The sequence below is a fragment of the Dichomitus squalens genome, assembly GCF_000275845.1.
Source record: "Dichomitus squalens LYAD-421 SS1 unplaced genomic scaffold DICSQscaffold_19, whole genome shotgun sequence".
Classification (NCBI taxonomy): domain Eukaryota; kingdom Fungi; phylum Basidiomycota; class Agaricomycetes; order Polyporales; family Polyporaceae; genus Dichomitus; species Dichomitus squalens.
In genome coordinates this window covers 385,703-408,944 of record NW_006766901.1, presented here as the reverse complement: position 1 = coordinate 408,944, position 23,242 = coordinate 385,703, and the positions used below count along the sequence as shown (strand labels likewise).

The window sequence follows — 23,242 nt, the reverse complement described above, 5'->3', positions numbered from 1 at the left end:
CACACCAGAAAACTATTTTGAAAGAACCATCGACTTCATTGCGACTAGTGACTATGGATACAAAACTCGAGACCGCGAAATAGGGTATCCCGTACCACACTCCAATCAATACGACCAAATATAATAAGGAATTTGCAAACATATCAAAGCATCTCCAGCTTAGTTCACGGTGATGCTAGAACGCGCCACTAGTAAGTAAAATCTCGCAGGTAGTGTACACGGAGAGCACTCACTAGATCATGTCGTCGAGGGCACCACGCTGAGCGACAGCAACGAGAGCGGGCTGGTGGTTCGCAGCAGAGTTGATGGTCGCAGCGCGGTAGAAACCTGCCGGGAGACCGCCGGGTACGACCGCAGTTAGGACGCCGTTCGTCGCCTTGTCGTTGAGACCCTTGAAGAACTTGAACTTGGTTGGGTCGGTGGGCGTCTTCTGGTTGAGCGAGGTGAGTTCCTCAATGACGACGTGCGAATGGCCCTTGATGAGGCCCTGGTCGTTCACGACCTGGGGCGCCATATGGAACGTCGTCGTCGGGTTCGTGAAGTGGCCCGTCTCAAGGTTGTTGATCGCGAGCTGGATGGTGAAGTCCTTGTTCGCCGGGATGGTGTCGCCGTTCTTCGGGCTCTGGAACTTGGCTGACGGCATGTTCGCCTTGGCAGCGATGAGACCCATCGGAGTCTGGTTGCACGAGCCATCGAGGACCTGCGCGCCGTTCGTCTTCTGCTTGTCGGGGAACAGGAGGCAGAAGTTGATGAAGTTGTTCGTGGACGTGAGCGAAGGCTCTTGTCCAGCTGTGGCGTTCGCGTTACCGTCACTGGCGTAGTTCGGCTGGATAGAGTTCGGGTCGAGGGTCAACGAGGTCTGGGCATCAGCGCCAACGGCAGTACCGTTGGTAGCATTGTCTCCAGCAGCGGCAGAGCTGGTTGCGGCGGCAGCGGACGACGTGCTGACTGCTGACGAGCTGACTGCAGCGGACGAGCTGGCTGCAACAGATGTGCTAACAGCAGCAGACGTGCTAGCAGCAGCGGATGTGCTAGCAGCCGCAGATGAGGAACCAGCGGCGGCGCCACCGGTTGCAGCGTTATCGCCAGTAGAAGCGTCCTTCGCGCCAGTGGCGGCAATGCGCGCATCACGGTCAGCGGCGGACGTGCACGTAACGCTCGTACCCGCAGAATTGACGAGGGGGAGCGCGGCGCAGCTGTAGGAGCGGTGAGATTGGGAGAAGGACTTGCGGACTACTACAGGGAGGACTCACATCAAACCACCCCCACACTGCTGGAGGACGAACTTGCCGCTGACACACTGCGCGAACTTGTCGTCCACACATGCGATATCGCCGGTCGAACACGCCGAGTCGGGGGTGAGCGTCTTGAACTTGTCGCTGCAAGATCGGAAGACTTGTCAACCACTCTGCCCGTTATGTATCTCTCTCGCAAGAAATAGTTTACGTACTTCAAGGCGATAGCATCCTGGCCGTTCTTCAGCGTGAACTCAGCACGCTTGGCGGAGATAAAGCTCGGGCGAGCAGAGGCCGCAAGGGCCAAGGAGAGTGTGGCAATGATAGTGTACTTCATATTTGATCGTATATAGGCGATCTACGCTGAAAAGGAGAGATGGAGTCGGACACTGAGTCTCGAGCAAAGGAAGAAGTCGATGGCCTGCAGGCGATCCCAGATCGCAAGGGAGAAGGAGCGTGCGGCGGAGAGACCGAACAAGGTGCCAAGGACGAGTCTCGGTGTGCCTTTATACATTGGTGATCCCCTTCATTCGTGTTTGTTAAATTGCGGCCCCTGGCGGCCTCCTGCACATGCAATGCCGCGCGCCCAAGGTGATGGGCCTGATGGGCAGGGCGATAGGGCGAGACCAGATCCAACGCGGAGGCCACATACCGCGCGCCGCGATTGGTCAGGTACATTCGATGACACGGAATCGGTCATCCCCTTGCTGATCTCGTGTGTTTCAGGACAACTGATCCGGCGGCCATAGCTCAGAAAGGAACTGAAGCCGAGCCGAGGCCTGGTTACCGGGTATAATTGCAGGCAGGGCTTCGTCGTGCAGTAACAAAATCCTCGTGGCTCCTGAATGTTTGGAATGATGCAAAATCCACAGGCAAGGCGTAGGGCTCTATGTAGGACGAGAAGCATATATGCTTGTGCCTGTCGTACCGTCCTGATGTCCCGATCCGAGTGGGAAAGAAATAGCCTCTTCCTTGCAGTCGCCTACATACGTCTCCCAGGCAGCAGACATGCAGAGCATTCGCTACTCACCGCCATCACGAGGAAGTCTTGGCATCTTTGTGCGCTTTCGCGTCCAGCTGGCTGACGTCTCAGTTTGGTGGGCAGCAAATGCACCGTTGACATCTCATCCAGCGCTGGGCGCAACGGTGCACGGGCGACCCGGGATGAGCTGACGGAATCGGAGTGTTGCTCGCAGGTTGCAAGGCCATCGCCGGATAGTAGCCCGGGTATGTTGGAACGCCAACGTTCACCTCCATCAGCCAGCAGGATATCATGGGAAAGGAAACCCAGCAGCGTTGCGACATCGCAAAGTCATATGGCGGCCCGAGGGAGGAGTCGTCCGCGGGCAAGAGCTTCGGGGCAACCGATGCGGTGCAGTACAAGGGCGGATCTTCGCTGGATCTGAGAAGGCCTAAAGAGGAATACAAAGCACTTGCCTACTATGTTACGACTCGGAGCTGATATCATGACAATCTTGTCGCTGTCTCCTTACCTGGGTGTGCCTCAGCGTTGCGTTGTCACGTCGACTTGGAGGACTTTGAGAAGCAAGAAGCTGCGCTATACCTTCGCAGCCGAATCTTGACGACCGCCCATCGAACTCGAACCCGATACGGGATACCTAGCGAGGAGCACCGCACCGCTCAATCGCCCCGTAAAAATAACCCCTCGTTGCTGGACCCACAAGTCAAACAACACAGCTCGTGCCCATGTCACCTATACATGACAAGATTTGATGACAAGGACAGACGGCATGACGGGAACCCTTCAGGATCGCAGCCGTGGAGCGTTAGCCGACCTCGCGAGTCCTGCGCAGTCATAATAGGGCGTGATAGTACGTATGCGGCGTGATCTAAGTGAGTGTAGAAATACAGACGCGAGCGGTCAAGGACCCTACGACAGACAAACATAAGTAAAATGGTGCTGGTCAAGTCAAAGTCCTAATAGTGATTCTTCTCTTTCCGGACCTTACAAGACGCGAAACAATCTAGTAGTGCCAACGGACACGGTCGGATAGTGGAAGTAGTAGGAAGGCTGGTGTGCAATGCCATATGACTCTCCGAGGACTCGGCAGCACAGCCATAAACGGTCTGCACGCACCCCGAGTCATCCAACGCCGATCAAATCGAGCGCTTCCACATCCTCTACGAAACGCGAGGCCAAAGCAGCAAACCTAGTCCTTCGACCACATGTGCAATAACCCCGAAACCGGACCCTTACCATCCTTGTCCCTCGAGCCATAAACTGACTGCGGCCTGCTCCCCCCGCTTCCCATCGGCGAAAGGTAGCTCGGCTGGTACGCACTCGGGGAGTTCACGCCCGAGGACGAGGAGTTGTACGCCATCGACACCGGTCTGGGGCGTGGGCTGGGAGCATTTGGAGGTGGGGCGCCGTATATGCCGGGGTTGTTCAGCTGCGACGGCGACGGGGAGGGCTGGTACGGGTGCACCATGTGCGCAGGGGTATGATACGGATGTGGCTGTGGGGAGGGACTCGGGGAAGGGTACGGTCTCGTAAACATATTTGTGGGCGGTGGGGGTGGTACGTGCGTGTACGCGGAGGACTGCCTCCGCCCTTTCTTCTTCTCGAACTTCTCGCGCTCCTTCGCCGCCTTCTCGCGCTCTTTCTCCAGCCTTTGACGCTCCTTCTCCGCCTTCTTTCGCTCTTTATCAGTGAGCTCACGGATAGCTACTGGCATCGGCGGCAGCACGCCACGGTGGGATGGGGCTGGGGGCTTGGGAGGAGACGGTGAGCGGAGGTTGGGGAGGGATGAGGCTGCCAGCGGGGTCGGGGCTGCTGGGGGAGAGGGCGGGTGATAGACAGGGTAGGAAGGAGGCATGAACGGCGGCGGCGGAGAAGGTGGGCGCACGGCGGGATGAGACGGAGGCGGGGCAAACTGTGGCGACGGCGCGCGCACGATGGTGGTGTTAGATTCTGATGCGCGTCGTTGAGTCGCGGGGTTGGGCTTGGGCTGGAGCTCCGGCATGTCGATCTTACTAAGGTGAATGGTGAGCGAGGTTGGAGGCGCGTACTTGTCGGCGTCGGGAATTTTGCCCTTCTTAGGATCCGGGTCGTTGAGATTGATGCGCCGCGGGCCTTTGCGTTTTTCGGTCTCGTAGATGACATATTGGTGCAGCTCTTCCTCCTCCGCGATGCCTAGGGACCTCAACATTAGCATTGACTTGGCGACTTGGGAGGAATGTGAACTCGCCAGCTTTGTACCGTAGCCGCTTCGTCTCCTCTACAACCTTCAGTACCTTTGGAACTTGCAGCTGCGACGCCGAACGTATGCTGATGAACAGCATCGCCTCGTCCTACATCCCAGCGAGTCTCATAAGACCTCTCGCTAACTTCCCCTTTTGGAACGCAGAGATGAAGATAGACACTCACATTCAGTAGCTGTTCCGCATACTGCGCGTAGTCATTCACGTCGCACTCCTCCCAGACCGAGACCTCGTTCACATCGCCCTCGCCCAGCGCATTTCGCAGCGCGTGCATCTCCGCGACGCGCTCGACGCCGGTCCGCGGCGCAGGTCTGGGGGGTACCGCCGGAGCTTCCGCGTTGCCATCAGGTGCCGCAGTAGACGTGAGCCGAGGCGCGGTCCCTATAGCCGCTAAGACATTCGGGGCAGCGATGGACGTGGGTGGCGAGGTCGCAGTTGGGGAGAGAACTGGGGGCGCGGCCGCGGCTGCGGGTGTAGAAGCGGGGACTGGGGTGGGGGTGGGGAGGGAGCCGGAGTGGGCCGCCTCGTTGAGGTCGGAGAAAGTCAGCAGTGCGGTGAGTATGACAATCTCGAGGCCTTTACGGTCGTTGATGTCGAAGCTGTGGTTGAGCCTAGGTCAGCGTACTGATTTTGAAATGAGTGATGGTAGTAGACGAGACGAGCGCACCGGTTGATGTTGTAGTCGAGGATCTGGACGTTGCGCGTCTGGAGTTTGCCTGGAGGCTCTTTGGTCTGCGCTACGAGCACGGCAGGGTCGGGTTTGCGGAGGATGTAGCACTCTTCGCGCTTCCATTCGAACTCATGGCTAGGGTTGTGGATGTTCGCGAGTTGCTCGAGCGTAAGAGAATGCCACAGTACTCACTCTTCCCATTTGAAACTCCACTTGAACGTCAGCACTCCCGTGGACTTCAGCTCGACGACAGAGTCGGGGTTGTGTAGCTGAAGCGTCTTGTGCTTGCTGGACGCGCTTGGTGCAGAGACAGAGGCAAGGAGGCTTTCAGATAGTGTGTCTGTTGCGTCACCATCGCACACCACCGCCATCAGCACTCGTCGCAACCGAGACCGCCGAAGAGCCGGTGAGACCCATGGCTCATAGACGCACCATAGACCTCGATCTTGTACTCGGTCGTCAAAACACGTCTCTTGGTGTAGTACGATAGTCCCTTGGGATCGACAAGGTCTATGATTGTGCGATCCTCTTGCCGCGGGACGAAGTTGAGGGAGAAGAGGTCATAGGACATCGCGAAGATAGATCGCGATGGGAGGTGGTGTCTCGGACTGTTCCTCGGAGCTTGTCTGTGTGACTGCGGCCGTGCACAAACGGAGGCTTCCTGTGGAATGTGGGACTGGGAGTGGAGAAGGGGCAGCGGGAAGGTGGTAGACAGAAGGATAAATGTGGCTGAACGTCCATGGCAGCGTCGGGAAGGCACATTCTGGTCTGAATGAAAGAAGCAGTGCTGCTCGCTGCGCCGCGGCTTCGTCCTCTCATCCTCCCACTCACCACCTTCATCCGAATCCTGTACGCCTCTGCCACAACATGACCGTGATCAATACACACTGCGGACCCACGTTCGCACAGTACATCTCCATCATAAGAACCCACTGCGAGGCGTCGCCCTGGCGGCTGTCTAACTGGGCACTGGTGCTCTCAATTCTGCTCGCACACGGCAAGGAATGTCATGTTTGCAAGTTTCTTGAAGGCCTCAGTGGTCTCAGCCTCCCTCACAAGTTACACCGAACTGTCTTCTCGACAAATCTCTGCTCGCCACAAGTCATGGAACCAAGACGTTCTCCTGCATCTCGAGGAACTCTTCCTCGATTTCGCTACTAACACGTTTGAGACGGGCGAACTGAAGCTCATGAACTTCCTCTCAATGCAATCCGCCCTACTCTCTCGGGCGCGTACCTATTCCCTCCAGAGGTGGTGGCTATTCTCGTAAGGTTCAGATGGGGTCGGCCCGTCTTGACTTCGGCGAGACGTATACATAAACACGTCGGCAGGACGCCTGAACGTGGGGGCTGTAGTAAACCTGTATCTGCTTCTCAGAATACTGCAGTGCAATTTCCTCACTGGAATACCATGCCGCCCGTCGGGTCTTTATCAGAACCACACGAGGACTCGTGGCGACCACAAGTCCACTTCTCGCCGCCCGAGGTGAGCGTTTTGAGCAGACAATCGATGATAGACCGTCTAATACTAGTTAGGGATTTATGAATGACCCGAATGGCCTCTTCGTCGATGCGCAGGGTACCTATCATCTGTATTACCAATGTCAGTGCCCGCTTGATGCGCCGCCCAAAGATTCACTGATTGTTCACACCTCATGAACACAGACAATCCAACGGGTATCCTAGCCGGAAATCAGCACTGGGGCCATGCAACCAGCAAGGACCTCTTCCACTGGTTCGACCAGCCCATCGCAATATATCCACCCGATGCCGAATCGCAAGTCTTCAGTGGCTCCGTGGTAATTGACGTGAAGAACACATCCAGCTTCTTCCCAGACCAATCAGATGGCGTAGTGGCCATCTACACCCTCAACACTCCTGGCGCGCAAGTTCAGGAGATTGCCTACTCTCGCGACGGAGGGTACACATTCACGCCTTTTGAGGGCAATCCTGTCATCGATGGCCAGTCTACACAGTTCCGCGATCCGAAGGTCGTTTGGCATGCGGAGACTCAGCGCTGGATCATGGTCGTCGCGTACGCACAGGAGTTCATCGTCGCTATCTACACCTCTCCCGACCTCAAGACTTGGACCCATGCCTCTGACTACTCGCACCACGGCCTCCTCGGTCTCCAATACGAGTGCCCCAACCTCGTCCGCGTACCTGTGCGTGATGCCGTAGGCGCCCCCCAGACCGAATACGATATGTACGTCCTGACTCTCAGCATCAACCCCGGCGCCCCCCTCGGCGGCTCGACGACCCAGTACTTCCCCGGCAATTTCGACGGCACGCAATTCACGCCAGTGGATGGCGCGACGCGTCTCGCGGACTTCGCGAAGGACAATTACGCCGCCCAGTTCTTCTACGGGACCCCGGAAGGCGAGGACGCGCTCTCTCTCGGGTGGGCGTCCAATTGGCAGTACACCGAGGCGACGCCCACCGCTCGGGAGGGCTGGCGCGGGGTGATGACCCTCCCGCGACGCAGCTTCCTCACGAGGAACTCGCGTGAGGGCTGGGTTCTAGTCTCGCTCCCTGTCGAACTGAGTCCTGTCCTTTGCCCGGGTCCCATCAGAGTCACACGGGAGCATCTGGGCGGGGACATGCGATTCGAAGCCGACCTCCGTGCCGTCAAGAGCGGCGCGTACCATTTCGAAATAGTCCTCCCAACGTTTTCCCGCACGGCTACCGAAGCCCGGCTTACCTTTGAACTCTCCAGTTCTGCTTCGGGCGAGTCTGTGTCTGGGGGCTGGCTTTTCGCGCTCGGGGGCGACTGCCACTTCTATCTGGACCGCGGGCGCACGCATGGCTTCGACCACCCACTGTTCACGGACGGGTTCTCTACGTCCGTCGTCGCGCCTGGTGAGGGAGACTGCACCTGGACGCTCTCTGCGGTGTTCGACAGGAGCATTCTGGAGGTGTTTGTGAATGGGGGCGCGGCGAGCGCGACGATGACTGTGTTTCCGGAGGGGCGCCTGACCATGCTTGCGGTGCGCACTGCGGGGATACCGGAGGACGTGCTCGTAAACGTCGTTGTCCATGGGCTGAAGAGTGTATGGGAGGGCGGTCGTCCGCGGAGTATCCCGCGGTCAAGAGTGGACGCCACCTAAGCGTCGCAGCTGGGATCCGTGTGGGACAGCGATGACGGACGCAAAGGGCTTTTGGACAGATCGATGGTAGCGCAAAGAGCGGCTGGCGTGCCGCTGAGCCTAATATACTTACAAACAGAAGTGCACGACTATACAACTCGGCGCCTTGTTGCTCCAAATGTGCCGCGACATCGACTCTCGCTGGATCTACCTCATAAACACGTGTCGATGTCACGTCTGCATGCCATCAGCTGGTGTGCCCACAACTCCTTATTTTTGGCTGCATCTTGGACACGCGGCCCGCTCACGGGTGGTCATAGTTGATCTTTCTCACACGGGCTAGGTTGGTCTTCGTATCATACCAATGCTGTGCTTATTGACAGATCGTTCCAGGAGAGTTCAACAACTCTAACTCTCTCCACACTTATGCTGGAGTGAGTTCCGCTTTCAATCTCGGCTCACTGAATCTCCGTGAAGATTTCCAGCCTACGATCTCTTGACAATCGTGCTGAACGAAGCAGCGTAAAGTAAGGCTAGGAGTCGCGGACGGGCAGGTCCCCGTGTGGTATACCCGGAGGCCTTCTTGTCAGATGACTCCAGTTGCGCCATCCTGATCATCCTGTCTATGATGAGAAGCTCAGATCGGAAGGAATAGTTCGTCTCGGGAAGCTTCATGGAGTGTTAAAACGGCCGAAGGCCAGCATGACAATATCACAGCACGCTTGCAGCGAGCCCCCATCTGGCTTTCGGGAGCTTCCTTGGATGAGAGTACCATATACGCCGCTCACGTCTACACAATTCACCTGGGCAACATGATCTCGATGAAGTCACTCTTTTGGACGTTGCTGAGCACTGTAGTGGGCGGTCGTGCCTTGACACTACCAGACGGTAGCGTCCTGCTTGATGCCACTTCCGACGTGAATGGGCGTCTGTGGAGACCACAGGTGCACTTCTCGCCTCCCTCAGTAAGTCTCTCCTCGGTTTCTTGTGTGATGCATCTCACCTCAGGATGTACAGGGCTTCATGAACGACCCAAATGGTCTCCACATCGACGAGAATGGTATCTACCATTTGTACTATCAATGTAAGGATCCGGTACAGTCACATATAATAATATGTACCTAAACATCAACCTAGATAATCCGACTTGCCTAACCGGAGGGAATCAGCACTGGGGCCATGCGACCAGCCAGGACCTCTACCACTGGGTCGACCAGCCCATTGCGATCTCTCCGCCTGATCCCAACTCGCTCATATGGTCCGGCTCCGCGATCGTCAACGTCAACAACACTTCCGGTCTCTTTTCCAATCAGACCAATGGGGTTGTCGCCATCTACACTCTCAACAACAACACCGCCGGCCGGCAAGTGCAAGAGATCGCGTATTCGCTAGACGGAGGGTACACCTTCACGCGTTACTCAGGAAACCCGGTCATCAACGTTAACTCGAATTCGTTCCGCGACCCCAAAGTCTTCTGGCATGCGGCGACTCAGCGTTGGGTTGTGGTCGTTGCGCATTCGAACGACCTGTTCCTCGAGATCTATACCTCTCCCGATCTAAAGAATTGGACTAGTGTGTCTACCTTCTCACGCCACGGCTTCCTTGGTTTCCAGTACGAGTGCCCAAACCTAGTCCGTATACCCTTGCGTGACGCCTCAGGTGCCATAATACCGACTTCGGACGACACGTATGTTCTCACCGTCAGCGTCAGCCCTGGAACGCCGCTCGGTGGATCCACGATCCAGTACTTCCCAGGAACGTTCAATGGCTCGCACTTCACGCCTGTTGACGACGCGACGCGCTTCGTGGACATCGCGCAGGACAACTACGCCGCCCAGTTCTTCTATGGGCTTCCCGATGGCGACGACGCGCTCCTCTTGGGTTGGGCGTCGAACACCGCGTACACGAATTTGGTGCCAACCGCGCAGGAGGGCTGGCGCGGCGCGCACACGATCCCCCGCCGGTTGTTCCTCACGAACTCCGGGCAAGGCGGTTGGGATCTCGTCTCGCTCCCCGCCAACATCAGCGCTGTGTTCGATCCCAGCCCCAGCGGGGTCATACAAAACAGCTTCAACGGGAGCGGAACTGTGACGGTGGACTTGAGCGCAGTGACCAGCAATGCGTACTACTTTGAGGTGAACGTCACCGGGCTGCAAGTTGCGGGACCCTCGGTGGACGGCACAGACCTCGGATCGACGCTTGCGTTCACGCTCTCTAGCCCTACTACGAACGAGTCGGTCTCAGGAGGCTTCCTCTTCGGATTGGGCTCAGCATACTTGGACCGCTCGCACACGAACGGGTTCCAGATCCCACTGTTCACTGACAAATTTTCGACGACCGCCGGGGCCGTTGACGGGATGTGGACGCTTTCTGCGGTATGGGATAGGAGCATTCTAGAATTGTTCCTGGGTGGGGGCGTGCAGAGCGCGACGGCGCTGGCCTACCCGCAGGAGCCGCTGACACAATTCACGGTGAACACTCATGCGTTCTCGGCGGGCGCCGTCGTGAATGTCACTATCTACGCGTTGGAGAGTGTGTGGTCTGGGAACGGGACGCGGACCATTCCGACTAGTCCTGTGATCCCTTTGGCATGAGACTGCCTGATCCTGATGGGAGGACTTGACGAGATGCGAAGGTGCTTCGGACCCTATTCGTTGGTGTATAGTAGCAGTATAAGGCCCCCAAGGCTTGGGTGCATCTATGAGCTTAAAAATTGTGCAAGGTCGCTCACATATGCTCAATTGTACTTCATGGGAATTCGGGGGTGAACGTCCTTAAGAGCGCCGCCATGTCCGTGTGCCGCCGTAGTGGTTTTCCTTTGTGGGCGTCCTTCTATCGACTTCCATCCCAATGCTTCTCGTGTTGTCGCCACATGTATATATTCCCCCGTCCGAACGCTATGCATGCCTGTCTCACAGCAACCGTTCAAGATGTCGAACAATCTCAACGACAGGCAGGCAGACCTCTGCGATCTGTCCACTGTCACCGTGACTGACACGAGCTTTTTCACCCAGCTGTTTCTTCTGCAAGATCACAAAGGGTGAGCGACAGTTGCCCGTGTACTTGAGTCGCGTGATTCCTGCTAAAGCAGACTGTAGGAGAGATCCCCTCCTCGCAAACTAGGCAGCGTCTGAAAGGCGGACCAGCTATGCCTTCCTCGACGTCGGGCCCCTCGCTGAGGGCCACACTTTGATCATCCCCAGATGTCAGTCACACACCACTCTCATGACGATCCTGTACCGAACCATCACCGCAGACCACTCCGACAGAATGGACCAGGTCCCCGACGAATACCTCGCCGAGATCCTGCCTCTGGCCAAGAAGATCGCGAAAGCGCTCGACGTCGTCGACTACAACATCCTCCAGGTGCGCTGTCTTCTCCCGGTTGTGGACACACCGTACTACTGACTGTCTTTGCGCACAGAACAATGGGAAGATCGCGCACCAGCATGTCTTCCACGTGCACTTCCACGTTATCCCGAAGCCAAACGAGAAGGAGGGCTTGGGCATCGGCTGGCCGCGGGTCGAGCAGCCCAAGAAGGTACTCGCAAAGACGTTGGAGAAAATTCTCTCAAAGTTGTAGAGGGACGTGTGCCAGCCTTGCGGCTGGAACGTACTTAGCCGGATTGTGTTGACCCACGGCTTGCTAGATGTGTCTGTGATGACAAGTGAATTAGTGTATGTTATTCTCCGGGTAGATTGTAATGATGGAGCTTTACGTGCCATGGTCCTTCACCAACCGTGGACTGTCGAGTACGCCAGCTGCTGAAGGTATACCAGCCAGCGCATGGAGCACACATTCAACGCGTCCGCTGCTCAGCCGTCGATGCAGACTCTCGCGCGCCGCGCGTGTCAGTAGATGCCCAAAGATCGTACATCCTACATTTCTAGACAACGCATCAGATCACACTTCAACGATACAACAGCACCTGGGCCCTCCCGCCCCATGGGAATCGATGTGCCAGCGCCGCCGCGCGCATATACGGGCGTTAGAATCCTTCCTCGAAGTCCTCCGGGTCTGCAAGCCCGCCCGCGAACTGCAGCGTCTCGGCCTGGACGTCGTCCATCTGCACGTCCTCGTCTCCCCAATCCGTGCTCGGGCCTGTCCCCGTCCCACCAAGAGTTAGGTCCAACGCAACCTCGTCCTCCCCGATCGCGGGCACCTCGCCTGCAGCTTGAGCGGACGCCGGAGGGGCAGGCGCAGGCGGGTCGAGGAACGCCAAACACCCCCGCGAGCACCCTCTCCACCGCACCGGCACCCCGCCCCCGCCCGCTCCTGCTTCCACCCCGACGCGCACACCAGCGACGACGTCCTCCCACGTCCACCGCTCCTCCGCGTGCCGGACGTACACGGGCACGCGCCCGCGCTTCCACGACCCCTCCTCCGCACGGTGCACTGGGGAGGGGCAAAGGCTCACCCCCGTAACTTCTGCGTCTGCGCGCGGCGGCGCGAAGACATCGTCGTCTTCTGCCCGCACGGACGGTGGGGAGCTCGCGCGGGGGTCGTCTAAATCGCGCCTTGCCCGCTTCGCCTGCGCGCCCTCCTGATGGTGGCGACCCTTGTCGAACTCGGGCGGGCGCGCGACAGCCGCGGGGACGCACGCGCGGAGAGTAGCCAGGAGCGCGGGGGAGTAGTGGAGGTCGTCGGTGAGGGGGAGGACGTACGACGCTTCGAGCACGGTGAGCGGTCTCGCGTTCGGGGCCGTGGGAGCGTCGGAGGCGCTTGGGTCAGCAGGTGTATGTCGAGAGGAGGAGGGTGGGTCCGAAGCGGAGTGCAGCGAAGTAGACGCAAGGAGATGCAAAGGTGTGGCTGGGGGAGCCGAGTTATAGGGCGTGACGAGGACACGGACACAGGTCTCCGCCAGCGGTGGGATGGTGAAGTGCACGACCGTATGGGATACAGTCCGTCTAGCTACCGTGTCCTTGGTACTTGGCGACGGTGTTTGCTGAGGTGGGAGTGGAGGTGCTGCGATCCACGGGTTCCCCGAGACGGTCAGTTCGGTAAGGTGCATACTCAGCATCTCAGAGGGCAGCCAGCGAAGCCTGTTCTGGGACAGGTTGAGCTCTTTCAATGCGGTCAATTGTGCGATCTGGGGAGGGATGGAAGTGAGAGCGTTGGAGCCTAGGAATAATGCATCGTCAACACTGCAAGTTCCTGACGGAAGGGACAAGACTTACGCAGACTGAGGACTGTTAGGGCGGCCACCCGGAACAGCTCCGGAGGGAGCCTTGAGATGGAGTTGTTGGCAAGATACATCTGGATTTCGCGTCGCCGTGGTTGCGCTGTAGGCTGTTGGCTTACCGCCTGCATGGAAGCCGCGCGAGCGGCGGGTGTACCGCGAAGGCGTTCGCCGTCCTTGCTACGGAAGAACGGGACATCGAAGACAGGTGCGGCAAGGGTCGTTGCACGTGCGAACGGACGCGATGTCGAGGAAGGTACAGGGGGTAAGACTGTGGGTGACAAGATAGGAGATGAAGGTGCGCTTGACGGAGAATGAGCTGGCGGAAGGACAGTGAAGCTCTCGAGGTCAGCGACGGAAGGAGGGATGTGGGTGATAGTGCCTCTGTTGAGGCTCGACGCGCTATGTCGCGTTCAGCATCGGAGCTCGGATAAAGACGAGGGACATGGACTCGCCTCAGGTCAATGACGCCAATGAGTTTGTCTATGGCATTCGTAATCGCGCTGTCCCACATCTTCTCCTCCAGCTCCTCCCGAGTCTTGGGCCGCGAGGTGGGCTTGGGCAAGTCTGCCTCGTCATCTGTGAGACAGAAGTCCGAGGAATCGTCCACGTCCATGGTGATGGCATGGCTCTTGGGCGTCGGAGAGGCGTACGTGCCCACTGCCCTGTGCGCGTAGGCATGCGAGGATGAGGACGTGCTCGTGGCGCTTTCCGCCGTAGTGACGCGTTTTGTTTTCTTCTCATACGTCGGAGGCCTCCACTCAGGTTTCGCAGAGCCGGAGAGGGGGTCAATAACGCGTGTCAGACGCGTCGGGGTCGCGTCGGGCAAATCCTCGGCTCCTGGTCGTGTGAACACACGAACTACCTCCCCATCGACACCGACCGCGTCTATCGCGCCTATAAACTTTTGTGAGCCATGCCTGTCGTATATTCTGGGCTTCTTGGTGGACTTTGTGGATCCTGCGAAAGGGTCTGCCGCTCCTGGAGACGCAGGAGGCGTGTAGATCGCTGTGAGACTAGGAGAAGAGGGTGGGGATGAATCTACCGGGGCTAGTGATGGAGAGGATGAAGGAGATCGAGCAAGATAGCACGGTTCCTGTTGCATTGTAGGCTGTGATGGGAGAAATGGGGAGAGGGAGAGAAGGGCTACGTACTATTACTTAGTAGTACCGTGACTACAACGACCTGCTCGCTCTTTGCCGCCCCGCGCGTGTTCTCCTCCATCACGGGACCGCGCTCGCGATCGCGCGCCAAGGCAGGTTGTCTCTACGCCCAGCCTGAACCCACTGCTTGTCACTCCTGCCTTGGTCTACTCTGATCCTGAGTATGGTTTCTACGAGGGCCGCTGTCTGTGTCATCCTTGCTGGGTATCTTCATGGATTTGTGCAGGCCGTAACTCTGTCTGGTACTCGCTCTGGGAGCGGAATTCCTGGCAACTCTGCAGCCGTAATGGCTCCTCGCGCACGCCCTAGTCACTGCGACCCGTTTCATATGGCGTTCGACTCCTCAACAAACTACCCTGACTTCGAAAGAGACTTTTCACCTCTAGACGGCCCTCATTCCTATCAACTCGGCTCTGGCGGCCTCAGCCTCTTCCTCGACAAACCTGACGGTAGGATCACCACGAAAGACGGCACCAACAACAAGGTCGCGGAAGGCTCCACTCTCAACTCAACCTTTACTGTCCTCTACGGAAAGGTCACCTACACCTTCTCCGGCCCCGCCGTCCCTGGCGTCGTCACTGCAGCCATCCTCATCGGTCTGTCTCCCTTGTCGTTCTATCTCTCTTATGTAGGAGGTTCGAATGTGTCTGTGTGCAGCGCTGGAAAGCGACGAGATCGACATCGAGCTGGTCGGCGGCCGCCCGACGCAATGGCAGACCAACACCTTCGCGCCCGCCCTCGGCGAAAACAAACCGCTCTACAGCACCTTCAGCTCGCTCGAGGACTACCCACACGGACACAAGACCGTCGCAGAATCTCACGCCTACACCATCGATTGGAACCCGGAGCGCATCGTCTGGAGTGTCGACGGGTCGGAGGTCCGGACGCTACGCGCAGGTACGCCTTATATTCCCCTTCGGTGTTCTGCCTTTCGCCTGACCCCGACGACGTCCCGTCGTGATATGTCGCTGCAGACGACACCAGGAAGAACGGCAACTTGCACTACCCGTCGCACCCGGCCCGGCTTCAGTTCGGCATATGGGACGCGAGCGCGCCAGCCGGGACGAGCGAGTGGGCGCGTGGGCCGATCGACTGGGAGAAGTACCCCGAGAGAATGAGCGCAGTGTTCGAGAGCATAGAGGTTGAATGTCCGTACTAGCTGCGGGGCGAATATAGGGCTACTTGATTACTGTGCACGTTGGACATGCTCGCTGCTGCTGCGGGACACTCAAGTGCGACGGACAATGATGAAGGCATGGGCCCGGGAGGATAGGTTCTTCAAGGAGGCCCTGAGATCTCCTGTCATCTCCAAGTTCTAGCGGAAAACCCCTACTTATTCCTTCAGGAGACGAGTCATATCGTGACGAGTTAAGAGTCCCTGGGAAAGAGCGCCTATAGTACTGTTCGACTAGGTACGTCGCCAATGGTACTTTCACACCTCTATATGTACTGAAGCCGAACCCAGATTGGCATCATGTACGAGGCAGCGTCAATCAATGTTCACGATGCCGCCCTGGCACTGCTTTTGCAGTCGAGTCCGATGATTGCCATGTCAGCTAAGCTTGAGCCCGCCGGCGGTAGAGGGATCTGTCAGCCTATCCATTCTGGCGATCGGGCCCTAGAAGTGCGGTAAAATGTCCAATAGTCATTAAGCGAGCTGAAGATATGTCTACAGGTTGGTGGCTATGCTGTGTAAGAAGGTTAATCTTCCTGAACGTGTCTCGATTTGATGGTTCGGTGCTTAACAGAAGACGGGCTTTCTGCGGAGGCAGCAAGCTCAAGCTGACAAGAGCCAATACACAACGGTCCAGGAGATCCTCCCTAACGAATTCCTTAGATGGGGCTGACTTGCAACTCATGTACTTTCGAAGACAGACGGCCGAGACGGTCACCTACTCCAGTCTTCCATTGTACGCCTTCTCCTTTAACGCACAGGTAATTTCTCAAGCCCTACACTGGTACATCAACTCGAGCTGGAACCATACAAATTCAGTCACAGGTCCAAAATCCACCAAACAGTTCATCCATTCAGAATGCTCCAGCCCCGACCGCGGCCTTGAGGCGCTTGACCTGCGGCGTATTGACTTTACAATGGGCGGGCTGTTGGCAGCGCTGCGCCTTAAAGGATTATGGGAAGGCAGCCGATGGAGATGAGGGAGTTCTGAGTGCGGTAGAGGATGAGCACACTTCTACTCGGGGAAGGAAGCTGGTACTGTAAAAAAAACTGACGTGACTGTTGTCCTGGCAGCACACGACGTTGCTGGAGCAGGCGCCTCCGCCGACACCGATGACTTCGATCGCAGAGCAGGTGAGGCCGACCAGGACGTCCAAGCCCTCGACGACTATGCCGAGCAGGCCGAGGATCTTCGTGGCAGTGGGGTCTGTAGCCTAGGAAACACACGAGTCAGTCGAGGATACGTTTGGAGCAAAATTGAGACACCTTGCCTTCGTCATGGACTCGCAGCACTGGATGGCACCAGTGGAGCAGGACGAGGTCGGCTCGGGACCAGAAGCGGTCTGAGTGACGGTGATCGTCTGAGTCGGAGGCGGAGGGTTGCCTCCGGGCATGGCGACCGCAAGGATAGTGAGGGAGAGGATAAAGTAGAAGTAGGCGATGGCACGAGTAAACATATCGACTGGACTGTTGTTGCTGCTGAGTGCTGCGAGGAGTAGCTGTGAACTGCTTGAGAGGCTGGTTCGAGCTGGGGAGATATGCTGGGGCGTGAGCTCCTTTTATATGTGGCAGGATTCCTGTATGCATGGGAATGGTGTGACTGAATTCGCAGGAGTCCTATGTACTGTAGAGCGAGCTGGAGAGGCGGACCAATTGGGACACGCCGAAGACACTTAGACGGCGACGTGTGCCGGAAGACAAAAGTCGATCTGCCGCAATGATTGGTAGAGAACGTCTGTGCCCGCGCTAGTGAATTGCTCCTATGGACCAAGATCAATAAGGTGAGCGGTGGTGACACAAGCACCGCGACAATTCGAATCGACACCCGCATGGGTACACCTTGAATCACATGTTATTCATCTGAATTGACAAGCATCAGCCTCTCTGTTCCCCAATACATTCAGGATGCGCTACGCACTCCGAGAACACAGCACAGTTCTTGGTCCTCGAGGTCCACCGGCCGGCTTGAAGCTCAGGATCTGTATTGACCACTTCTGGCAATCATGCGGCTGCTGGCCGTGTCAACGTTGTCATGTATCTCGAGCACGCACGTATGCCATTGAGTCAAGATATCGCGACCGCATCTCGTGCTCATGGGTTCATGACGGGGCATCCCTGACTCGAGCATGCGAAGCACATGCATGAATATTGGAGGATCACAGATATGCGTCATTCCACGTCTATTGTAAGAGAATTGAAAATGGAGCAAATTGCGTTCGAGAGCAGTGGGAGCCGGTCGGGGCAGGAAGGCGGGGCTTTGCCGTAAAACAGCGGTGGTCAGTATATATGGTTGGCCGCATTCACGCCGCGTAGCACGCGAGCGTGGAGCCAGTCCGGACATAGGTGAGAGAATCGCAAGGCCACGGGTTGACAACGCGTGCTGTAAGAGGATGACGATAACCCCTAGCATGCAAGAGCCTCATCGGAATCTGGGAGGACGATGGAGTCGGAGCTGGGTTTCTTGCAGGCCGCCTCATCCGACAACAGGCGCCTTTCCACTTTTGGATCAACGCCAAGTCGGGCGCCACACGCCATCGGAGTTTGCAACGCGCAGTGACCCTCTACAGTACTCAATACTCAGCTTTCAGTGCGCATCCTACAGGTCTTCGCCTACCACCACGTGAGATTATATAGTGCCTCTCTCAAAAAACGACTCCTGCCGCATACAAGGCTAATGCACAGTCGATAATCCTGATTCCTACCAGTGCGCACCGCGTAATCCGGACGCCTACCTAAGTGTCGTTCTATATACAGAACGCTCGCAGAAACTTTGCAGTTGCTGCGTATTAGTGGTTCAAAATATAAGTGAAGTCTTCCCAAGGTCCGACGTCGGATCTGAACGCACTCAGACGCTCCGCCCTGACTGTTCTGAGCCAACTCCCTTACCGATGTATCTACTATGTTCTAAAACGAACTGCACTTTCGGTTAGTCCGGAGTCATCCTCATATGTCCTCGGGCTCGCCTAGTGGCTTAGCTCGGGCTATTGGTGTACCCTTCGCTCCAAACCTTCAAACGTGTTGCATCTAGCCCTCCGCTCGCCGCCTGCTTGGGGCTCCTGTCATCTGAGAGCCATCATGAATATTGATACCCGCCTTAATTTCCGTGCGTTCTGATGTTCTCATCCTCACAGGCCATGCTTGATGTGTTATGAGCGTCATCGCAGTTTCCTTGTCACAAGGGTTTCAGGTTCGTCCTTCTCTGAGCGGTCAAAGATACTATCAATATTCTCTATCTTCCTCCGAACGCCCTGATGCGTGTCTGTTCTGTGGCCTGACTCGCAAAGAGATTGACCCACCAAATCGCCTGTTCTTGGGGGTTTCTTCTCATCGCCCGCTATGACGAGATACGCACTCGGAGTCCGCGGTGGCGGACTTCAGATCTACGAAATGCATGACATGCCGATTCTTCACATCATATGGCAGCGGAGTAGTTTGACAATGCTTCCACCTACCATTACTGCTGCTGCTCCCAGCACAGAGATTCTTTTGCGTCATTGCGGCCGGGTTGTCCTACATATCTTCAACTCGGTCGGCTTTCACAGAGCAATCTGATGGGATTGTTGCCCGAACGTATGAAGACGGAATATCTGGGCTGTGAAATTCGCGCATCGGGGCTTCGGATGCGACGCATCGACATGCGGACTTCCGGGTTCGATGTATTCTGGCCCCATCCAGTACGAACGCCAACAGCTGAAGAGCCGTGATATATGACGTTGTACGTACGGCAGCACGGAACGTCAATCTACTCACCGAATGACACATGGCCTGAGAGCGTGCGCGCCTAGCGGCCACACAGCGGACGTACGAACAGCATGACGCACTGTTCCCCGGGTTGTGAGACCCGAGAAAGCCCTAGCAACGCTGTGTCAATACATCGCCGCTGTCCGCGTCCTCTAATACCGTGAAGCGTTGGTGAAATGAATGTAATCGTAGAGAAAGAAGGGGCCACCGGCATCATGCCCCCCTTTCCAGCAAAGACACCGAACCAATCGTGTTCCCATTCAGCCCTGCATGCCGAAAATACTGCATTGCTGACTGCCGTGAACCGCTCTCAACAAGCCATTCAGTAGGAGCGGCAAGGATAGCGATGACACCGAGCTAACCGTCACCGGATTCGAGCGCGTCGTAGCACCATATCGCCAGATCCGCGTCATGCGTAGGGAAATCGACTATGGGGAGAACCAGGAAGCTGGAACGGGACCTATATCTCCTTGACGAGAACTGTGAGCTCCGATGGCGGATCAGCGAAGCGGGGGTGAATAGAAGCTTAGGGTCGGAGGGTTGTGTGTGCGCTGCCGCTACCGAAAAGATGGGAGAAAGGAGATTCTAAACATATCTGCCACCACAGCACTTCGATGTCAATGACACCTCGTGTGTCCGGTCACTGGGGCTCACCTCTGTACGTAGGTAGCCATAGATAGAGACAGGTATTGGTATTTCATCTGTTGTTCTCCCATGACGTTTGGGGTAGGACCGAGAGTTGTGCTTAAGCCGCACGTTTTCACTGTTTCAGCGAACCAATCATCCAAATGCGCCTAATTTGGGAACAAGCAGGAGAGACAACGTGCAGGGAGTGGGATCTGTTCGATCTGTTAGGAACGTGCCCACAGAAGATGAAAGGTGACTCGACAAGTGCTCGTTTGTTCCGGATACGATTCGGAGCTGCCTTTCTCATGACATCTATGATGCACAGGCGAATTCGCCCGTTAGCGGTAGCGTGCCAGAGCTCCACCTTCGACATGCATGAGGCACTTACGTCTGTCAACAAGAGATATAGGCAGACCTGTGGGGTATAAAAGAGCTCAGCATACAGCGAGGGTGCTCCTCAGGCTTCACGTTCACAACACTCAGCCCTCTCACAATTCGAGCTCTCAGTCCCCCCCCCTTACTCACCATTCCAAATATGTTCTCTCGCCTCGCCGCCTTTGTCGTCGTTGCTCTCCCCATTCTTGCGGCCGCCACCCCCCTCGAGGGACGCAACGAGCCCGCCAGCTCCTGCGCGACAGCCCCCGTCCAGTGCTGCGACACCGTTGGGAAGGTTAGTATATCCATCTTTGATATCTTAGACCTCATTGAAAGGAAGAGCTCACACCGGCATGTCACGCAGGCCAGCGACCCCTCTATCTCCAAGGAGCTTGGTTTGCTCGGTGTCGTCGTCCAAGACGTGGACGCCCTCGTTGGCCTCACCTGCTCCCCGATCACCGTCATCGGTGTCGGCAGCGGTAGCTCCTGCTCGGCCAACGCCGTGTGCTGCGATGACAACAGCTTCGTCAGTGCATGTTTGGTCTAGAATCTGCGGACAGAGATATACTTATTCGTTTCTCTGCATAGGGTGGTCTGGTCTCCATCGGCTGCGTCCCCATTGACCTCTAATCGAGGTATTTCTTGACTGCGGAAGAAAGAAAGCGGGTGATACGAAGTAGCGAGTTATCGAGAGTCGTCGCCGCAGTGTTTCGGTCATCCGTCTCGTTCTGTCGATGTGATTGAATATACGTGTTTGATTGATCCACGCGAGATCCGGATACCTAAGCGATGCCCCCAGGAAGCCTTCCTGGGATTGTATAGATGCAGCACACGTGCAATGCCCCATTTATATCGAGTCCTTTTTTCTGCCCAAGTCGTTGAGGCCATTGAACATGCTGCCGCAGAGCAAAATGTTCCTCCTGACATGACAAGTCGCTGATCATGCAACGCACCATCATATGATAAACAGCGGAGATCCTGATCAACTCCCACAGTATTCCGAGAGACGAACGAAAGATTGCTTTCCGGTATCATTGCAATTGACAGCAGGCTTTGGGCTTCGCGCGCGCTCAATACAACAGGTCTATAAGATGCTCAACGATTGAGGACATGAGCAGCAGGGAAAATTCACGAACCAAGACCAGAACTTCAAACAAAGCAAGCGCATAGCGAGACTGCGATCCAGACACCGTTCAACTCGTAACCTCGACCTTATCTCCCTCTGCACCCGGCTTCACGCTCTTCTCGCGCAGCCCGAACCATTCCGGTATCAAGTCCCAAGCCTCCTTCCGCGCCCTCCCGACCACAAACGAGAAGTCCTCCTTGCACGACGCGCATATCCTGAGCCCGCACTGGCGCGTCCCATCTGAGAAGTCCGTCCTCGAGAGCATCTCGACCGCCTGCGACAGCGAGAAGAGCGGGTCCGCGTCGCGGCCCGTCGCGATCCCGCTCACGGCGCGGAGGAGGTTGAGCATGATGAAGTAGTATGACTCGCGGCAATGGTGCCCGTTCGCGTGGCTCTTGTTTGCGCAGTTGTCCGAGATCGCCCGCCCGTGCAGCTCGCGCTGGATGAAGTCCGCGAGGAAGCGCTGGCCAGCCTCGCGCCCAAGAAACGTCGCGTGGAGATGTGGCTTCTCGAGCCGCAACTGGACGGTACCGTGCGGGTTCGCGGGGCTGCATTTGGGCTGAGCCGAGGCCTGGGCTTGTGTGCGGGCCTTGTGAGGGAACAATGCGGGGCCCACGGATGCACCGATAGCGATCTTGCGCGGGCCGTAGCGGCAGAGGTCGTAGAACGCGCTTGCGAGGACTTCATCGAGACCAAGCTCCTGCGCGAGCTGGATGACGAGCACGGGGTGTGGGAAGTGCTCACGAGGGTTGTATCGCGTGTCCACCGTGGCTTGTTGTTCGCGCTTGTCCCAGCCGAGCAACGTCGTCGGCCAATCAGCCTCAAGGCGCGCCAGACACCGCTCGCGAAGGTGGTCAATCAGGTACTTCGACGACATCCGCAAGACGGCGGAGATCGCGCAGAAATCGCCGGCGGTGGGCTTCTTGAAGTATCTGTCACAAAGTGGAGCGTGTTGATAATGAAGCGTCAGCCGCAGAATCGGTGAAATACGCACAGCCCGTCGTAAAGTGCACGCAGGAGGTGTAGAACGTCGGACGGGTCGTCGTGAAGGTGAACCCAGGGGATACCGTCGATGGTCTCAGAGACCGGTTGAGGAAGAGAGAACATATCGCGGAAAACATCTGAGTGGCGCACGAGCTGGCCCTGATGTACCTTGAACGCGATATCCCCAACGAATAGAAGAACGTTTCCGTCAGAAAACCAGAAGTCGGTAGTCTTGAAGTTCTCGAGTTGAGGCGATGTGGTCATAGCCGAACGAGACACCATCAAGGCGCGCACAGCAGATAAACTGAAAACGGGAGTCAGAGCACAGATGCACCTCTCGCCCTATGTCTTTGCAAGGTCGAGTTTGAGGCTGACATGGCAGCCTCAAGCAACGGAGGTAGACAGGGCCGGTTCGGGTTGTAACGAGATGTACAGCATGCTGACTTCATCGCGAGCAAGGATGTTTTGATAGCGCCCGAGAGCTAGACAAATAGCGACCAGATACGTTTACAACCCGCCAATGGTTAGCTCGGGCCGATTTCTTCCATACGAGATAGACTCACACCAGCCATGCATCCTATGTCTTCGCCCTCCCATCGTACAGGTACGACAGAATAGCATCCACCGTGCTGGTCTGACAACGAACCTGACAACACGCAT

The 23,242-nt window shown here is 56.9% G+C and overlaps 10 protein-coding genes across 10 annotated transcripts; 5 read left to right on the top strand and 5 right to left on the bottom strand.

Annotated features, from left to right (window-relative positions):
* Positions 1-15: 15 nt before the first annotated feature.
* DICSQDRAFT_107364 (uncharacterized protein) lies at positions 16-2,103 on the bottom strand. The gene is made up of 4 exons (XM_007366675.1): positions 1,451-2,103; positions 1,254-1,379; positions 234-1,196; positions 16-175 (listed from the first exon to the last, which is right to left on the bottom strand). Exons 1-4 carry the CDS (start codon positions 1,570-1,572, stop codon positions 160-162), a joined length of 1,227 nt encoding a protein of 408 aa, XP_007366737.1. The 5' UTR covers positions 1,573-2,103; the 3' UTR covers positions 16-159.
* Positions 2,104-2,954: 851 nt separating this feature from the next.
* On the bottom strand, positions 2,955-5,824 carry DICSQDRAFT_87785 (uncharacterized protein). Its single transcript, XM_007366674.1, has 6 exons — positions 5,560-5,824; positions 5,320-5,467; positions 5,125-5,262; positions 4,624-5,056; positions 4,445-4,547; positions 2,955-4,389 (listed from the first exon to the last, which is right to left on the bottom strand). Exons 1-6 carry the CDS (start codon positions 5,696-5,698, stop codon positions 3,407-3,409), a joined length of 1,944 nt encoding a protein of 647 aa, XP_007366736.1. The 5' UTR covers positions 5,699-5,824; the 3' UTR covers positions 2,955-3,406.
* Positions 5,825-6,537: 713 nt separating this feature from the next.
* DICSQDRAFT_107360 (uncharacterized protein) lies at positions 6,538-8,417 on the top strand (the record flags this gene model as incomplete). The annotated part of the gene is made up of 3 exons (XM_007366673.1): positions 6,538-6,612; positions 6,663-6,729; positions 6,792-8,417. The coding sequence occupies 3 exons, from the start codon at positions 6,538-6,540 to the stop codon at positions 8,231-8,233; spliced, it is 1,584 nt and encodes a 527-aa protein (XP_007366735.1). The 3' UTR covers positions 8,234-8,417.
* Positions 8,418-9,024: 607 nt separating this feature from the next.
* DICSQDRAFT_171036 (uncharacterized protein) lies at positions 9,025-10,806 on the top strand (the record flags this gene model as incomplete). The annotated part of the gene is made up of 3 exons (XM_007366672.1): positions 9,025-9,177; positions 9,230-9,296; positions 9,350-10,806. The coding sequence occupies 3 exons, from the start codon at positions 9,025-9,027 to the stop codon at positions 10,804-10,806; spliced, it is 1,677 nt and encodes a 558-aa protein (XP_007366734.1).
* Positions 10,807-11,224: 418 nt separating this feature from the next.
* On the top strand, positions 11,225-11,795 carry DICSQDRAFT_62704 (HIT-like protein; the record flags this gene model as incomplete). Its single annotated transcript, XM_007366671.1, has 4 exons — positions 11,225-11,279; positions 11,340-11,417; positions 11,469-11,578; positions 11,637-11,795. Coding segments are annotated over 4 exons (402 nt in total), but the record flags the coding sequence as incomplete, so codon positions are not given.
* A 402-nt stretch (positions 11,796-12,197) lies between these two features.
* Positions 12,198-14,381, bottom strand: DICSQDRAFT_161986 (uncharacterized protein). Its single transcript, XM_007366670.1, has 3 exons — positions 13,848-14,381; positions 13,391-13,794; positions 12,198-13,334 (listed from the first exon to the last, which is right to left on the bottom strand). Exons 1-3 carry the CDS (start codon positions 14,006-14,008, stop codon positions 12,202-12,204), a joined length of 1,698 nt encoding a protein of 565 aa, XP_007366732.1. The 5' UTR covers positions 14,009-14,381; the 3' UTR covers positions 12,198-12,201.
* A 460-nt stretch (positions 14,382-14,841) lies between these two features.
* Positions 14,842-15,714, top strand: DICSQDRAFT_127645 (glycoside hydrolase; the record flags this gene model as incomplete). Its single annotated transcript, XM_007366669.1, has 3 exons — positions 14,842-15,151; positions 15,213-15,452; positions 15,530-15,714. The coding sequence occupies 3 exons, from the start codon at positions 14,842-14,844 to the stop codon at positions 15,712-15,714; spliced, it is 735 nt and encodes a 244-aa protein (XP_007366731.1).
* Positions 15,715-16,674: 960 nt separating this feature from the next.
* Positions 16,675-17,123, bottom strand: DICSQDRAFT_62647 (hydrophobin-315; the record flags this gene model as incomplete). Its single annotated transcript, XM_007366668.1, has 3 exons — positions 16,675-16,716; positions 16,785-16,936; positions 16,994-17,123. The coding sequence occupies 3 exons, from the start codon at positions 17,121-17,123 to the stop codon at positions 16,675-16,677; spliced, it is 324 nt and encodes a 107-aa protein (XP_007366730.1).
* A 3,509-nt stretch (positions 17,124-20,632) lies between these two features.
* DICSQDRAFT_62768 (fungal hydrophobin) lies at positions 20,633-21,102 on the top strand (the record flags this gene model as incomplete). The annotated part of the gene is made up of 3 exons (XM_007366667.1): positions 20,633-20,767; positions 20,837-20,998; positions 21,061-21,102. The coding sequence occupies 3 exons, from the start codon at positions 20,633-20,635 to the stop codon at positions 21,100-21,102; spliced, it is 339 nt and encodes a 112-aa protein (XP_007366729.1).
* A 217-nt stretch (positions 21,103-21,319) lies between these two features.
* Positions 21,320-22,846, bottom strand: DICSQDRAFT_147803 (uncharacterized protein; the record flags this gene model as incomplete). The annotated part of the gene is made up of 3 exons (XM_007366666.1): positions 21,320-21,331; positions 21,711-22,530; positions 22,593-22,846. 3 exons carry the CDS (start codon positions 22,844-22,846, stop codon positions 21,320-21,322), a joined length of 1,086 nt encoding a protein of 361 aa, XP_007366728.1.
* Between the last annotated feature and the right edge of the window lie 396 nt (positions 22,847-23,242).

Coding starts and splice junctions, on each gene's coding strand:
- DICSQDRAFT_107364 (XM_007366675.1), bottom strand. CDS start 1,572: ATGAAGTACACTATCATTGCCACACTCTCCTTGGCCCTTGCGGCCTCT. Junction 1,380..1,450: donor CAGGATGCTATCGCCTTGAA/GTACGTAAACTA, acceptor CCGATCTTGCAG/CGACAAGTTCAAGACGCTCA. Junction 1,197..1,253: donor CAGTGTGGGGGTGGTTTGAT/GTGAGTCCTCCC, acceptor CCGCTCCTACAG/CTGCGCCGCGCTCCCCCTCG.
- DICSQDRAFT_87785 (XM_007366674.1), bottom strand. CDS start 5,698: ATGTCCTATGACCTCTTCTCCCTCAACTTCGTCCCGCGGCAAGAGGAT. Junction 5,263..5,319: donor TGGAGTTTCAAATGGGAAGA/GTGAGTACTGTG, acceptor CCACAACCCTAG/CCATGAGTTCGAATGGAAGC. Junction 5,057..5,124: donor CTCGACTACAACATCAACCG/GTGCGCTCGTCT, acceptor GCTCAACCACAG/CTTCGACATCAACGACCGTA.
- DICSQDRAFT_161986 (XM_007366670.1), bottom strand. CDS start 14,008: ATGGACGTGGACGATTCCTCGGACTTCTGTCTCACAGATGACGAGGCA. Junction 13,795..13,847: donor ATTGGCGTCATTGACCTGAG/GCGAGTCCATGT, acceptor AACGCGACATAG/CGCGTCGAGCCTCAACAGAG. Junction 13,335..13,390: donor CCTAACAGTCCTCAGTCTGC/GTAAGTCTTGTC, acceptor CATTATTCCTAG/GCTCCAACGCTCTCACTTCC.